A 16,208-nucleotide genomic window follows, 5' to 3' on the forward strand; every position below is an offset into this window, starting at 1 on the left:
GATTCTGTGTCTCCCTCTCTCTCTACCCCTCCCCCACTCCTGCTCTGGCTCTCAAAAATAAATAAACATTAAAAAAAATTTTTTTAATATAAATAAATAAAAAAAAAAGAGGTTCCAAGATCAGTGGTGTTACACCAGCTCAAAGGGGCCATACACACTTATGGGGCTGCCAGAGGCCCTCCCTGGTCTAGGGGTCCTGAGGTGGCTTTCCCAGGAACCCAATAAGTCCTCACTGCTGAGGTCAAGGGAGGGGATAGCCACTGTGGCCCCTGGATGTGGCCTCTGGCCAAGGTCAAGTCTTGAGCGTCTCTCTCCCCACTCCCCAGGCCTGGCTATATCATGTTGAGGGAGGGAGTAGCCCAGGCAATCAGAATTCGTGGTCACCCACGTAGACCCAACCCCGGCAGCGGGGAAACACCATAACCCAAAGGAGCTGCAGAGACGTCAGTTCAGAAAGCTTGTGTTTAATGGGGGGGGCCTGTCACGCCCTGCAGGTCACACCGGCACCTGGTGCCCACGCCCCCTACTGCTCAGTGGCCTTTTCAGAGGACTGGGACTGTTTCTTCTGCGGCAAGTCTTCAAGCATCAGGCTCAACACGTGTGCGATCTCACAGTACAGCTCCTGAAGCCTGAAAGTGGAGGCAGGGGAGAGGGGGCCTGAGCTCAGCGGGGGAGGTTCTCCATGCCACCCCAGCTCCGCCCACCACATGCCTGCACCTATGGATTCACCACCGCTGGCAGGTATGGGTTCAAGGGAGAGAAGGGCTGTAGGCCAGATCAGGACAGCTGGAATCCGGGTCTGCCGCTGTGCCTGTGGCCCCCAGAGTAAGTTATTTTAACACATGTGTCAGGCTGAGGACAACAAATCCTGGCTGTAAGTGAGGTGACCGTGTGGAGGTGACCAGACACTGCCTGGCCCGCTCTTGGGCCAAAAGTGGATGTTGCCTGACCCCCTCCTTTGAGTTTCTCTAGTCCATGAATTCCTCCAGGATGCTTTTGTCGAGAAACCAGCCTACTGTGTCCTTCCTTGCTCAAGAGCCCACTGTGGCTCCTCAGTGCCATGCCGGGCTCCTTCCAGCTCAGTAACAGACAGGTATAACTCCAGCTAATGCACACAGAGCACAGCCCTGGGCCGGGCCAACTCAAAGCTTCACACACTGTTTTTATAGAATCAGCCCAGTAGCCTCTGGTATGACAGGTGGGGAAGGGGCAGAGACCTCCCCAGTGTCATAAAGAAAGGTAGCTGTCGGAACCAGGCCACAAGCCTCAGCTCCTGCCTTGCCAACCAGCACTCTTTCTTCTGACTTCTGTAAAGGGGGCCGTGAGGAGGGGCCTGAAGAGTCTAAAGGGCCAGTCAGAGCAGGCTGGGGAGGGACAGGGGAGCAGAGGCCCCTGAGCCACAGGCCCATCCACAGCCACACAGGCCCTGTGCATACACGGAGTCGTGCATTTCCCAAGAAGGGCCTCCCTGCACTCACCCTGCACATCAGCCACCGCCCCCCTGCTCTCCCAGGGCACCTGCCAGGGCCCCACCCTCGAGGAAGCCTGTGGACTAGGAAAGGCTTGGTCTCCCTGGGCCAGCGGGGCTGGGACTGACTTGCAGATCGTAGTGTCCTGGTTGTCCAGGGTGGACAAGTAGACGTCGATGAAGGGCAGACTGGTGCCAAAATCATCCAAGACCATGGGGTCAGTGTGCCGCAGGGTCTTCTTGAAGTTCTCTACCAGCTCACTGAAACTTTTGTAGTCACCTTTTTTCTAGAGAGGCAAGCATAAAGAGAGCAGTGAAGAGGAAGAAGTAATACCCCAAGATGCAGAGACCTGGGGATCCTGATGCTAGCCCCAGGATAAGTCTTGATCTTCTTAATCACAGGTTCACCCCCACTCCTTCCAAGCCTCAACCCGCCCTGACCAAGGTAGCCTCATGAGCCACCATCACTGACATGAGGACAGGTGACATAGACAGGAACCAGTGAGAGCCCGAGTGCAACTCGGCGTGGTCTCACCCTGCCCTGGACAAACCTGGTGACAGTCAAGACAGGCGGATGTCTCCAGCTCAGAGGAGGAGCTGAGGAGGGATGCACTGACTGCATGGGGGAGGGAGGGCAGGGGTTCAGACCCAGCAGAGCATCCAGGGCTCGGCATGATTTGTTTGGAGAGCCCAGGCTGAGAAAAGACGGCTCTCCCCCAGGCTTTCCCCATTGTATCATGTTTGACAGAAGATCTCTAGCCCATTGCGCTCATCCCGGTTCCAGTTTAGAAAAAACAGAGTTGAACAGAGCACCTGGGTGGCTCAGTCAATTAAGCCTCTGACTTCAGTTCAAGTCATGATCTTGCAGTTTGTGAGTTTGAGCCCCACATCAGGCTCTGCACTGAGAGTACAGAGCCTGCCTGGGATTCTCTCTCTCTCCCTCTCTCTCTCTCTCTGCCGGTGCCCTGCTCACACACACACTCTCTCTCAAAATAAATAAACTAAAAAAAACTAAATTAAAAAAGGAAGGAAGGAAGGAAGGAAGGAAGGAAGGAAGGGAGGGAGGGAGGGAGGGAGGGAGGGAGGGAAGAGGGAAGGAAGGAAGGGAGGGATGGAGGGAGGGAAACTGGAGTTGAGCAGCACCTGTCAGGACCTCCACGGCCTCATCCACTGGGTGCACAGGTGCCTGCCTGGCATCCAGGGGGCCTCAATAACAAAAGCACTCCAGGCAGAGGGCCTGGAAGTGGAGTTGTGCCCAGGAAGAAGGGAGGAACTATAACTATAGTACTCAACTCTCTAAGAGATCCAGAGAAATACAAAAATAGAATAAAGCCTGACTCTGGAAAATACAGGGTATAGGCACCTGCCTTACCTTAGACCAGAGATGTCTGACGTGAGCTGGCCCCAGGGCCCTTTGTGACCTTTGCTTCAGCCCTGACTGTCCATAGACCAGTTCTTTATCCACCCGCCTGGGGAGATCACCTACCTGTGTCTGCATCAGCCTGCTGACCTCTTCCTGCTGCCTCTTCACAATCACCTGCTTCTCCTCCATGAGTGTCACATGTCTCTCCGCCATCAGCTCCCGCTCAAACTTTTTAATGGAGTCCTGGAGAGGGGGAAGATGGAGGTAAGATACAAGCTCTCACTGCATACCCACCCCGTTTTTCTTCTTCCCTAGTCTTACACTGCCGCTAAAGTCCCTCAGCAGGAGGATACCCCATGCACGGCCAAGCCCCCCGCTCAAGCAGCCATCTGTGGCTGCAGTGACTCTCCGAGCCCCTGTCCTGCTGACTGCCATCCCAGGGCAGGGAAATGCACTGGCTCAGGGAGAAGAGGGGGCCCAACTGGCCGCCTCCTCCCCGGCCCTGGAGACTTGGCCTGCAGCTCCGCCTGCCACAGCTGAGCCCACAATCATTACAGGTGCAGCTGAGCCAACCCCCAGTCCTTACAGGTGCAGCCTCACCTCAGTGTGGATGATCATCACACCCACGAACATGCTGAGGAAGACGAAGGAGGCAAGCAAGATGAAGATGATGGTGAATGCCCGGCTGAGAGCCAAGTTCCGATTATCCAACTGTTCCTGTAGGTCTGTCCAGCCATCGACCTGCTCAGGCAAGGCAGGGCATGCCAAGTGCCAAGGCCCAATGAGACAGGCCTCCTTCTCACCCACCCTAGGGGAGCCCCAGCCCCACTGAGAATGCAGCTGGCTCTGCCTTCACATCAGCCTCTCCCCACCAGCCCCCATCCACTCCAGCCCATATATGGTGGCCAGGGACTCAAGTGCAAGGCACCACTAGGCATAGACAGTACTGGCCAAGGGGCCGCAAGGCACCCCATCCTTCCAAAACAGCCACTGGCTCTCTGCAAGGCCCTCCTTTGGAAAGACCCCAGAGTCTACACTTCTAGACTTGGGCTTTGCAGGCCGATTCTGATCGGATTTGTGACAACCTAGTCCCAGAAAGCCTATGTGACATGGGCATCATTTCTAAAGTAAACTTAATCCAAATGAGTTCTCTTTTGAGAACTCTTTGAAAGTTTTATAACCCTGTGGGACAAATGGGAATGCTTTAGGGAGTCACATGATTAGAGAGAGCAGTGGACCCCTGGCCAGGGCCCTGGCCTCTGCTTAGTCCCGGAAGGCCAGCCTTCAGCTTACCCAGCCCAGCTAAGTACCTGATCATGAGGAGGACCCCATGGAAGGCCCAGCCTGTCCACACACCCACACCCACTCCCTTCTCAAGGCCCCCACCCCCACCGCTGTTTCCAAACACGGTACCGTGGCCAAGCTGAAGAGGGTAAAGAAAGCCACAGCCAGGTTCCCCCAGTTATTCGGGTCACCCCTGTCTGGAACTCCAAACAGGCAGAAGCCCAAGATGGCGAAGATGAACATGAGGACGAAGAGTAGGATGATCACGGAGGCCACGGTGTAGGCTGTCTGCCCCACGGCGGTGATGAGTGTCTGCAAGGCAGAGGCACTGGGGCTAAGCCAGGCTGCCAGGCTGGGAGCAGCTCAGAGGACAGGCCCAGGGTGCCCGACCACAGCTGTCCCCAGCATCCAGTGCCAGGCCTGTCACATAGGAGATGCTCCATAAAGGGTTGGGGGAATGAATGAGTGAACGAACGAGCGAATGAACGAACAGGAACTGTGCCCAGACTGAGAGCTGGACCAATCCAATAGTGGTTCAACAATGCCTGGCCTCCACCCTCAGTCACCCAGGGGCAGACTGTGTGCGCTGCCTCGGGCCTGGGTGTCTGCAACGGCACCACCAACCACTTCCCTCGAACCCCACCTGCCTCTGTGGTCATCCCAATGGGTCCCGCCCCTGCTTCTCAGCTGAGGGCCGGCCTGAACGCTCTTCCAAGCCCAGAAGGAGTTGGGGAGCTACCCTAGGAGAGGGAATGATGAAGGCTAAGAGGAACGTGGCTTCCCATTCGCCCCGAGTACTGTTGCCCAGGCAGGTCTCTGGCTTGTGACCTCAGTCTTGCCCTAGGAAGTGGGCATTTGTCTGACCTCCCACTATGTTGACCTCTCCAGGGAGCACAGTGTATGGCTCCTTACCGTTTATTCTCCACACCCTGGAGTCTTGTAGTAGTAGGAGGAGTAGGAGTAGAAGTAGGAGTTCAAGACATGTTCACCTACCTACATGCTGCAACAGACACTGTTTTAATGCAGGTGGGTGTTATCATTCATCACATTTCAAGATGAGGAAGCACGGTCTCAAAAAAGCAAAAAGCTTTGGCCTGCATCACGCTCCGATACAGCAGCAGACCTAGGACCAAGTCCCGAGCCCTGTGCCTTGTGCCACCAACTTCAACCACAAAAGCCCCCTTTCCCAAGTCAAGAAGCCGTTTACTGGCTCAACACTAGGAACGGAGGTGCCGGATAGAGCTGGGCCACAGGACAGGGAAGCATTGGCACTTCGGGATAACTGGGGAAGCAGAAAGGCAAGCTGAGTGCCCCGGCACTGCCCTGCACATGGACTGCTTTGACAGCTGGCTGCAGAGGGGAATGCTGCCTCTCCTTGCGGGAAGAAAGTCAGTGTTTGGGGATTAATTCCCAAAGAGGTGAGATGCAAAGAACTGGCTCCCTCCCTGCGATACAGAGACAGAACTTCCTTCCTGAGAACTACCATGAGCGAAGGGGTCAAGCCCTCATGACAAATGCTGCAACGGGACGACGCGGTATGCAGAAGAGGCCTCCCAGGTGGCCAAGGAAGGGGCAGCCGACAGTGGGAGAATGGAGACACCACGGAAGGGGTGGAGGATGGGCTCCAGGGGGGTGTCCACTCCCAGGCCAGCCTGAGGCCCAGTGCTACCTGAGGCCAAAGCCGAGCAGCCTCGAGAACGGCAGTGGAGAAGAGGCCATGCTCTCCAGAAGCCCTGACATGTGGGAATCCTGACAGCTGGCCTTGACGATGTTCTTCAAGCACAACCCAGGCGGTCCCACTTGGTCTGCAGTCCAGGGGTAGAGAAATACAATCCCAGCAGATGCTGCCCAGAAAGAACCCCACAGGCTAGAAGCTCCTTCCCAAGGAAGACTTGAGCTTTCAAAGCTACAACCTGACCCCCACAGATGCCTGGTTTTGAATTCTCAAATTCTTTGGAGAAGCAATTCCTGGTCCCTAGCTCAGCTCTCCCGGGCCCTGGTCGAACCACAGCCGTCCTCCTGGCCCTGGGGCGTTCAGGGTACAGAGAAGAACTTGAGGCATGGCAGGGACCCAGGACCAGCCACTCTTGAGAGAGCACTTCTGTGCAACTGCTCTGATGTGTGGAAAGTGATGAGCTTCAAGGAGAAGCCCCAGTGTCTCCCAGGTTGTTCCTTGGGCTAAAACACAGATAAACGGGGCAATGTGGCCCTCGGGTGCCCAGCTAACAGAACCTCTCTGTGTGCAAAACAACAAGGAACTATTTCCCCATGGTACAGGTTTACTGCCATGTGGTGGATGAGAGTGTCATTTTAATTAATCAGGGGATAGGAGCCAAGATGGGCCTGAGTGCTAGCTTTGGGCTCTGAGGCTATGGCTCTGTTAGAGCCTCGTTTGGACTTCAATGAATATAAATTATCACAGAGGTGCAGGTCCCTCCCTTTGGCACCTCCAGCTCCACCTGGCCCGTGTACAGAGGCTGTGTAATCTAGAGTCACTTCTGTGCCCCTAGGGATCTGGGGTCCAACGATATCCCATAGGCCTTGGCAAGCCACAGGCAAATGGCTTGGTGGTCCCCAGGGAACAACTTTGGGACACAAGGTTTGGCTTAATGACAGAAACCCCTGAGGTCAAATATGAGCCACATGTCCCTGCGAATATTCCATCTACATGTCCATGGGTCTCTGTTCATGTCTACAAGAACCAAAGGCTGAGCAAAGGTCTGTAGTCACCAAGCAATTCAGGCTGGGTCCTGGGACAGACCTTGGTCAGCTGGGAGGGCTCTCCTCTCTTCACTGGATCCCTGCCCTGGAAATATGGGCTGTCTCTGCCAGTCCCTAAACCTCAGGCATCTTCAGGCCTTAGCCTCTGACCAGGCTACCGTGACATTCAGCAAATAGCTCATTCCCTCAGCTTCACAAGGTGCCAGTCTGTGTCACTGTCCCTCCCCCAGACCCCTGTTCTATCTGCTTCCCTCCTCCCCATGCAGCCTTAGGCTTCCTTTCCCTCAGCCCACAGCTATCACCTCCTTCATCACATGCCTCCCACAGGTTTCTGCCACCTCCAGTCCATGGCGACCTCTCTTGTGACCTCACCTGAAAATCCTCTCCTCCACAGGACATTACTCCTCAGCAACCCTCTTGAGGAAGGCTGACTATTCCTCACCAGCCTGATTCAGGAGACCATCCCCCGTCTTGCCCTGAGAGACCCTGTCATCATGGGCAAAGCCCCTGCTTCTAGAAAAGTCCAGCCTTCTAGCTAACTACTCATCCTCATGTCTTGGAATCTCTGCCTCCAGGCTCCACACCATCCTGCTGTCATCCTCAGAGACTTCAGGATCCCTATGGAATATCAACCATCTCCCAGACCTCTTTGTCCCTCGACTCCCTCAGTCCCAGGGACCTTGGCACCATTATTAGGCCCTTGCTCCCTTGGTACCCAACACCTGCACAAACTAGACTATACTTCCAACTGTCTTTCTGATGGTTCCTTCACTCTGAGGTGCCCATCAACCAGCATCCACCTCCCAAGGACCTCCAGTCTTCTTTCCTGTCCATGTGCCTTACTACCGTCCCTAACTGACACGGACTCCAATACCCAGCACCTCTGACACTCCCCTCTCCCGCTTCTAGGACACATTATAGGCTTTATCTCTAGCCTACAAACAAGGGGAGCCACTCTCCAGTTTGAAAGGAAGGTGACTGTGATTTGATGTACCCTTTAAAGATTCTCCCCAGCTGCAGGGGCATCTCCTCTCTTGGTAGTGTGGGAAGCCAGGGCAGGAGTCCTGATGAAGATGGGTGGTGATGGAGAAAAGATGATGGCTGTAGGAGTGAAAAGATGTGGACAGGTCACTAACTATGTAGGAGGCCATGTAAGAGGACTTTGAGACAGAGGCGTTAATGCTGACACTCAAACTTACAACCTGGCAGTTGAATGGGGGTGGGGCGCACCCTTCACAAAAAGACCCAATGCAGGAGGAGGAGCCAGGCTTTGGGGATGAGGGTGGGGCAGAGTGATGATTTCCAGTTTAGACAAGTTTGAGTCTGAGGAGCACGTGAGATGTCCAGGAGGCTGTGGGTCTGAAAGTCAGGGGGTGGCGTGGGAGGGTGCAGACCCCTGAAATGTGGAAAAGATCACCAAAGAGGGTATGCAGAGTGGGAGCTGAAGAGCACTCAGGACACAGTCCTGAGAAAACAGCACCTGCGGGCCGGGCGAAGAAAGCACACATCCGAGCAGTCAAGTCATGCTCAAGAGGCTGGAGGAAAACCAAGAGAAGGCGGTGACAGGGAGGCCAGTGGAACTGGCCAGTAGACTTGGTGACAAGGAAGTTGTTGGCAACCTCAGAGAGGCTAGTTCCTTTGGAGGGAAGAAGCCAGAGCACAAATGACAGGTAAGGCAGTGGGGACTAGAAGTACACATACCTCTTTCCAGGAGCCTCCCATGAAGGGAAGGAGAGGAGGACTGGCCTACGCTGTCTGGGAGGGGCACACAGGCACGTGACTACATGAGAGCATGGAATGAATGGGGGGGTGGATCTGTGGCAGGGCTATCTTTTCAACATTCTCCTCATTTTCTCCCCCAGGCCTGGGGCTGCTGAGTGTAGAGCCCAGGTCCTAGACAGACACGCAGGCTGGGGCTGGGGGCAATGTCTCAGCAGAACAGGCCGACACACACCCTAGCTGCTCAAATGGGTCCAAAGCAGCCCCCTCCTGGAGAAGCATGGATACGGGGCACAGAGCCAGGGCGAACTTAAGGGCAGTTTGGTTCGGCTTTCTGGAGCCTTCTGAGCCAAAGAGCTGCACGTGGTGCACCTACAGCTTCCAGAACAAAGTTGTAAGATTATTCTCTTCAAGAAGCAGCAGATTTGGGGCGCCTGGGTGGCTCAGTTGGTTAAGCATCTGACTTCGGCTCAGGTCACGATCTCTCGGTCTGTGAGTTCGAGCCCCACCTCGGGCTCTGGGCTGACAGCTCTGAGCCTGTTTCAGATTCTGTGTCTCCCTCTCTCTCTGATCCTCCCCCGTTCATTCTCTCTCTCTCTCTCTCTCTCTCTCTCTCTGTCTCAAAAATAAATAAACATTTTTTTTAAAAAAAGAGGCAGCAGATTTTTCATTGTACGGGGAAAGCAGTGAGTGGCCAGAGCCACCAAAAAGCTGGGGACTCCTGGGAATGTAGTTCAAATGTAGCCTGTGCCATAAGAAGTCAGTCCTGGGGGATCAGGTCATGATCTCACAGTTCCTGAGTTCAAGCCCCATGTTGGGTTCTGTGCTGACAGCTCAGAGCCTGGAGCCTGCTTCTGATTCTGTGCCTCCACCTCTTTCTGCCCCTCTCCCAGTTCTTCTCTGTCTCTGTCTCACAAAAATAAACATTAAAAAAAAAAAAAAAAACTTAAAAAAAAAAGAAGTCAGTCCCTTTGTAGCATGGGAGAGAGGATAAGTTCAGGTGGCCACTGGAGTCAGACACACCTTTCAAATCTCATCTGTGACATCTAACTGCAGAGTGACTGTTGGCCTCAATTTCTTCATCTGCAAAATGGAACTAATAATACTTTTCCTCAATTGTTCTAAGATTAAATGAGACAATATTGGTAAAGATCTACCTGCCACAAGGTAGGATTCAGTAACTGGATAATGGTAGTAGAATTATTATTTTGTCTGGGGCTGGTGGGCGGATAGGCCCTGCTGTCTACACTCCCAGGCCGAGGTGCCCCCCCAGGTCACTCACCCGGATGCCACGGCTATAGGTGATAAGCTTGAGGATGCGCAGGGACTGAATGCCGTCAGCAATGTTGAGGTAGGGGTAGTGCTTGCCCTTGAATTTGCGGAGACTGTAAGGAATGAAGATAATGATGATAATGATTATATCCAGCAGGTTGTAGCCATCCTTCCAGTAGTTGATGGGGTCCACGTAGAGCTTCATGCAGAACTCAGAGCTATAGATGGACACAAAGATGAGCTCCGAGACCTGCAGGGATGCCAAGGGTTGGAGAGTCAGGCTGAGCCACAGAGCCCCGGAGTTCCACCCTCTCCCTGCCTGAGGTACTCAATCAAGTGGGTGCATTGTCGGAGGGAGGGTACTCCTAAGTCACCCATGTGACAGAGAAACCCAAGCAGAGGCCCAGGCGCACAGTGCACACACAGTGTGCCTGATTCTCCTCTTTCTGAGTCTTCCCTCCCTGCAGCCCTAAGCCTGGGGCTAGTTCGGACCCAGGGTGCTTAAGAATGACGGACTGACTGGCAGACAGAATGACCATCTAGGCCCTGGTATTAGCAACTTGACATGTCAGGTGACCTGAACGTAAGCTTTCCCAAAGAGAAGATCCCAAGTTTTCTAGCCAACCTGAATATCCAAATTTTTAGGAACAGAGATGAAATACTCAAATATCTACTAATAGGTATCAATTAATCACACATCCCAAAATCAGTTAAGTGAACTATTTCTGAAGAACACTAAGCTTTTTTCCTCACTTATATACTTTATGAAATAATCTTATTCAAAGTCTTCTCATGCATCTATAATGCCAGTGGCTTTGATTTTACCAGGAAAAAAAAACAAAACAAAACAAAACTTGAGTCAAATAACTTTTTCCTTATCATCGGTGCACTGATTCACCGAAGCAGCTTTGTTGACTAAGCATCTCCCATGAGCCAAGCAAGCACTGTTTTGGCATGGGAAAATGCAACAATGAACAAGGCAGAAAATGTCCAGGCCCCATGAAGCTTATGATCTGGTAGGGGAGACAGAAATGAACGCTCAAACAAATACACAGTGTAACATCAGAAAGGAACAAATAGGAGAAAAGGAAAGAGCCAAAGGGGATAGAGGGACTGGTCATGTCAGGGAGGGAGAGTCATGGCAGCTGTGTTAGAAAAGGTGGTGGTGACTGGAGGCCTTGAAATGGAGCCATCATAAAAACTGGGACAAAGTTCCCAGATGTTAAGTACAGGGGTCTTACGCCGAGAAAGGGTTTGTTCAAAGAACAGCAGAGTCAGCATGGCTAGAACAGAAAGGGGAGGCAGGCCATGTAGGGAGGGCCTTGTAGGCCTGGTAAGGACCTTGATTTTAACCTCCACCTTGGAGGATTTTGAGCAAGGGAGTGATATGAACTGATTTACATTTTTATGAGATCTAGATGGAAAAGAGACCGGTGGGGAGCTGGCAAGAATAAGGACTGGAAGGCGACTTTGGGAGGAGGTGACAGATAGCAGGAGAATTACTTCCCACAGTCAGCCAGCAAGAGGTGAGGTTAGACTGGACTGGATCAGGGGATGGTGTGGCGTCGAAGAGAAGAGGCACAAGGAGGAAGTATTATGTACGCTGCCATCTCAGGACTCACTGCTGGAGCCCGGGGTGCACAGGAAGGCAGAAGGCAGAGAAGACTCTAGTGTTGCAGACAGAGCAACTGGGTCAGCGGGGATGCCTTTCCTGAGATGAGTTTCGGGTGAACTGAAGTGGACTAGAGAGAGTTTCTGGAGGGAAATAGAAAGGTTTTTGAGGGGCGCCTGGATGGCTCAGTCAGTTGAGCATCTGACTTCGGCTCAGGTCATGATCTCACAGTTCGTGGGTTCCAGCCCCACGCCGGGCTCTGTGCTGACAGCTCAGAGCCTGGAGCCTGCTTCGGATTCTGTGTGTGTCTCTCTCTCTGCCTCTTTCTCTCTTCTCTCTCTCTCAAAATTAAATAAATGTTAAAAAAAAAAAAGGAAGGTTTTTAAGATTTATCACCTTTTAAATATATGTCAGATGCTGCCACTGGAAAGGGTAATTCAAGCCACAACTATCCATTTGGGTAACAATAAGGCAGCTGGTGTTTTATTTGTCCTGTATACCTATGTTTGTGGCCCCTACTTGGCAACCATTTACATACATTTTTATTTCTTAACTACTATGTAATATTTAAGATACACAAGATGATGTAAAAAAAAAATAACAGAATGAACAACCATATATTACCACCCAGCTTAAGAAATAAAACATTATTACCATGCAGGCAGTCTCCTGTCCAGCCCTCAATGACCCAGTCCACTTCCCTCCCATGAAGGTAATCCGACCATAAATCCAGAACTCCTGTATTTTATACTCTTACCACATATATATCCCTAAAAGTACATGGCATCCTTCTGCATTTTTTCATATATTACACAAATAGCATAGCCACTGAAGTATTCTTTGGCAATTTGTTTTTCTTTTTTTTTTTTTCATTTAAAATCTATGAGATTCGTCTCTGTTGCATTCGTAAACCTAGTTTACAGTTTTATTACTATGTAGCAATACCACTTAGGAAAATACTGTAATTTATTTATCCAAGAACCCACTGGGTGATATTTGGCTTGGTGGTAATTTTTACTATTGCAAGCAGCATACTGGTACAAAAAGGTAGAGTAATACTTGTACGTTTTATCATACCCATGTGTAAAGCTTCTCCCAGTAATATCTACAATATCTACTAATATCTACGAGTAGAATTAGTCAGTGCCGGACTGACGTCAGCATCTTCCACTTCGTCGAATAGAGAAGTGTTTTCTGAAGCTACTGTACCGATATACCTTAATATCAGCAATGTTCCTATCGCTTCACGTGTTCACCAACACTTCGTACTGTTGAACTTCTTCATTTCTGTCAGTCTGATGAATATGCAGTGGTATCTGATTTTTTTATTCTGCTTGTCATTTCTCTAATCATTAGTGAAGTTGGACATCTTTTTATATGTTTAAATTGTAAGCTGCCTATTTCTTATCTTGTGCCAAATTCTCTGCTGGATTGTTCTTTTTCTTACTGGCTTGCAAGACAATCAAATTTTCATGTATTCTGAATCTGTACTATGTGTCACAAATATCTTCTACGCTGACGTATGTTTTCACCTTTTCAATGATCCTTTGATGAACACAAGTTTAAAATCTTAATGGAATCAAATTAATCAAAGCTGTTTTTTCATGATTTATATATTTTGCATTTTGTGAAAATTTTCCCTCCTGAGATCCTGTAAGTATACTCTCTTCTAAACATTTTAAAGTATCACTTTTCCTGGGTCTTTTGTTATTATTAAAACAATTTTTTTTGACATTTATTCATTTTTGTGAGAGACACAAAGCATGAGTGGGGGAGGGGCAAAGTGAGAGGGAGAAGTAGAATCTGAAGCAGGCTCCAGGGTCTGAGCTGAGATGGTGACCTGAGCCAAAGTCGGACGCCTAACCAACTGAGCCACCCAGGCACCCCTTGTGTTGGGTCTTTAAGCCAGTTGTGTGTGCTGTGAGGTAGAGATCCAGTTATATACTTTCTCCACATGTACAACCAATGGTCCTAGGACTGTTTCCTGCAGAATCTTCCCTGGTGCCACAGGTATGTCTTCACACGGGCCAGAGTCTGGTTCCAAGCACTCTACCCTGCTGTGCTGGTCTCTGCTCCTGCTTCATTACCCTGCATTCATTACTAAAGCTCTCCAGAAAGTCCTGTTACCTGGTAAGTCAGGCCTTCTCTCTCCTTTTAACTGTCAAAACCATCTTGTTCATTTGCTTTTTGTCTTGCATTCTTTTCTTTAAATTTTAGCATCAGCTTTTGGCAACCCGTAAAAAAACCCTGCCTTCTGGATTTCTCTGGGGAGAATGCATCTCTAAGAAATTGAGCCTTTCTATCCATGGTCTAATAGATCCTTCCATTTCTGTCTTCTTTTTTTTTTTTTAATGTTTTTTATTAGTTTTCTTTATTTTTGAGAAGCAGAGAGACAGAGCATGAGTGGGGGAGGGGCAGAGAGAGAGGGGAACACAGAATCAGAAGCAGGCTCCAGGCTCTGAGCTGTCAGCACAGAGCCCGATGTGGCCCGAACTCATGAACTGTGAGATCATGACCTGAGCTGAAATCAGACGCTCAACCAACTGAGCCACCCAGGCGCTCCTCTTTGTCTTCTTTAACTACCTTTATATGTTTGAATTGTTTTCGCCTTAAAGATCACAAAAGTCTTTTATTAGATTTGCCTCTAGTATTTTTCATATTTTCTTATTAGAAGTGCTATTTTATAGCTGATACATTCAATGTATTTGATAGTATTTATTGGTCATATATCCAACAAACTTGTTAGACTTTATAATTAACTTTGGAGCACCTGGGTGGCTTAGTCAGTTGAGTGTCCTGACTCTTGATTTTGGCTTAGGTTGTGATCCCAGGGTCGTGGGATCAAGCCCCACATCAGGGTTTGCGCTGAGCCTGGACCCGGCTTAAGATTCTCTGACTCTGCACCTTGCCTGCTCAAGTGGGCACATGCACTCTATCTCTCAAATAAACAAAATTATTAACTTTATTAAGTAGTATTAACTTTATCAACAATTTTTTCACAAAACAATTTTTTTCAGATTCTTTTGGGGTTTCTATGCAGAAATGACACATTTTTAACACCTTGAAAGAGAATACTGCTAAAGTTTCATCACTGAGTGTGCATTTTGATGTAAGTTTTACATAATCAGTTTAAAAATAAGTCCTTTCACGGGACACCTGGGTGGCTCAGTCAGTTGAGTGTCTGACTTTGACTCAGGTCATGATTTCATGGTTTGTGGGTTCAAGCCCCACACCAGGCTCTGTGCTGACAGCTCAGAGCCTGGAGCCTGCTTTGGATTCTGTGTCTCCCTCTGTCTCTGCACCACCACCACCCCACCACCCCACTCACACTCTGTCTCTCTCTCTCTCAAAAATAAATAAATGTAAAAAAAATTTTAATAATTCCTTTCTATCCCTAGTTTGCTAAATTTTTATCCTAAAGGATATTCATTATCAAATTTTTTTTCTGCATCTCTCAAAATGATCTCATGGTGTCTTTTTTTCTCCTTTAATATTTTAAGCTAGTTAATAAAACGTGTAAATTCTTCTAATACTTGCCTTCCTAAAAAAAAAAAAAACAACTTGACAACGATATACAATCTTTTTCATACATTTTGATTCAGTTTCTCAATGTTCTGTTTGGGATTTTTATGTGCATGTTCATGTAATCGGATGTTATTTGTCTTTCTCATACTGTCCTTGTCTAGTTTGGGCACTAAGTATCCTGCAGAAATGAAATTCACAAAATGAATTGTCTGTGGGCAGGGCAGATGTACTCATTTACCTAATCAAAACAAGCATTTTCTGTGTTTGGAATTGTCTCCTCCATGAATATAAAACCATCTAGTCCAGGTGAGTTTGTAGGTTTTGGGAACAGAAAGTTTTAACTATGAATTCAGTGCTTTATAGCACTGAAAACATATAAGGATATATAAAGACTATTTCAGGTTTTTCCTTTTTTACTGAAAGTTTTATAATTTTTTTCTAGAAAGTAATTTCAGCTAGGTTTTTAATTTTTGGCACAAAATTATTAGATTTCTGATACTATGTCACCTATAATTTTCCTTTTAAAACTCTAACATAATTCAGGGCTTCTATTTATCTTGAATTGTCTCCTGAATAAAGTTATTTTGTAATTGTTTTCTGAGATCTAACTTTTGGCTTTGTTGATACCTTTTATGTTCATTTTCCATTTCATTAATTTTTGCTCTTTACTATTTCTTTTCTACTTTCCTTCCTTTTTCTTCTCCTTATTCCTTCTTTTTTATTTTATTTTGTTGCTTTTTTCCAACAAGCTCATTAATTTTTAAAATGGAGAAATATTTCATGTACCATAAAATTCATTATTTTACAGTATAATATTCAGTGGGGGTGTGAGTTATATTTATAACCTTTGTTTTTGATTATAGTAAAATATGTATAAAACATGAAAATTATCATATTTAACCACTTTTAGGTGTACAATCAATTCATTGGAATTAAGTACATTCACAGTATTGTTCAACCATCAACACTATCCATTTCCAGAACTATTTCATTCTCCCAAGCAGAAGCTCTGTAACCATTAAGCAGTAACTTTACATCCCCTCTCCCCTATGCCCTAGAAAACTCCATTCTACTTTCTGTCTGTATGCATTTGCTTATTCTAGGTACAAACCATATAATTTGCTCTTTTATATATGGTTTATTTCACTTAGCATAATGTGTTCAAGGTTTATCCACATTGTAGCATGTATCACAATTTCATTCCTTTTTAAGGCTGCATAATATTCCATTTTACATATACACCA

The 16,208-nt window shown here is 48.5% G+C and overlaps 2 protein-coding genes across 2 annotated transcripts in view; both read right to left on the bottom strand.

The window, feature by feature from the left end:
* Nucleotides 1–448: 448 nt before the first annotated feature.
* Nucleotides 449–16,208, bottom strand: part of CATSPER3 (cation channel sperm associated 3) — a 30,891-nt gene continuing 15,131 nt past the window's right edge. Inside the window, exons 3-8 of the mRNA XM_060636096.2 lie at nucleotides 9,838–10,077; nucleotides 4,245–4,427; nucleotides 3,432–3,572; nucleotides 2,955–3,074; nucleotides 1,598–1,755; nucleotides 449–629 (exon numbers count right to left, since the gene is read on the bottom strand). Of these exons, the coding sequence (XP_060492079.1) occupies nucleotides 524–629; nucleotides 1,598–1,755; nucleotides 2,955–3,074; nucleotides 3,432–3,572; nucleotides 4,245–4,427; nucleotides 9,838–10,077 (948 nt within the window). The 3' untranslated portion in view covers nucleotides 449–523. The remainder of the gene's footprint in view (nucleotides 630–1,597; nucleotides 1,756–2,954; nucleotides 3,075–3,431; nucleotides 3,573–4,244; nucleotides 4,428–9,837; nucleotides 10,078–16,208) is intronic.
* Nucleotides 9,973–16,208, bottom strand: part of PCBD2 (pterin-4 alpha-carbinolamine dehydratase 2) — a 78,852-nt gene continuing 72,616 nt past the window's right edge. The window contains exon 5 of the mRNA XM_078450896.2: nucleotides 9,973–10,077. The gene's annotated coding sequence lies outside the window, so the exon portion shown is untranslated. The remainder of the gene's footprint in view (nucleotides 10,078–16,208) is intronic.

The sequence above is a fragment of the Panthera onca genome, chromosome A1 (assembly GCF_046562875.1).
Source record: "Panthera onca isolate mPanOnc1 chromosome A1, mPanOnc1 haplotype 2, whole genome shotgun sequence".
Classification (NCBI taxonomy): domain Eukaryota; kingdom Metazoa; phylum Chordata; class Mammalia; order Carnivora; family Felidae; genus Panthera; species Panthera onca.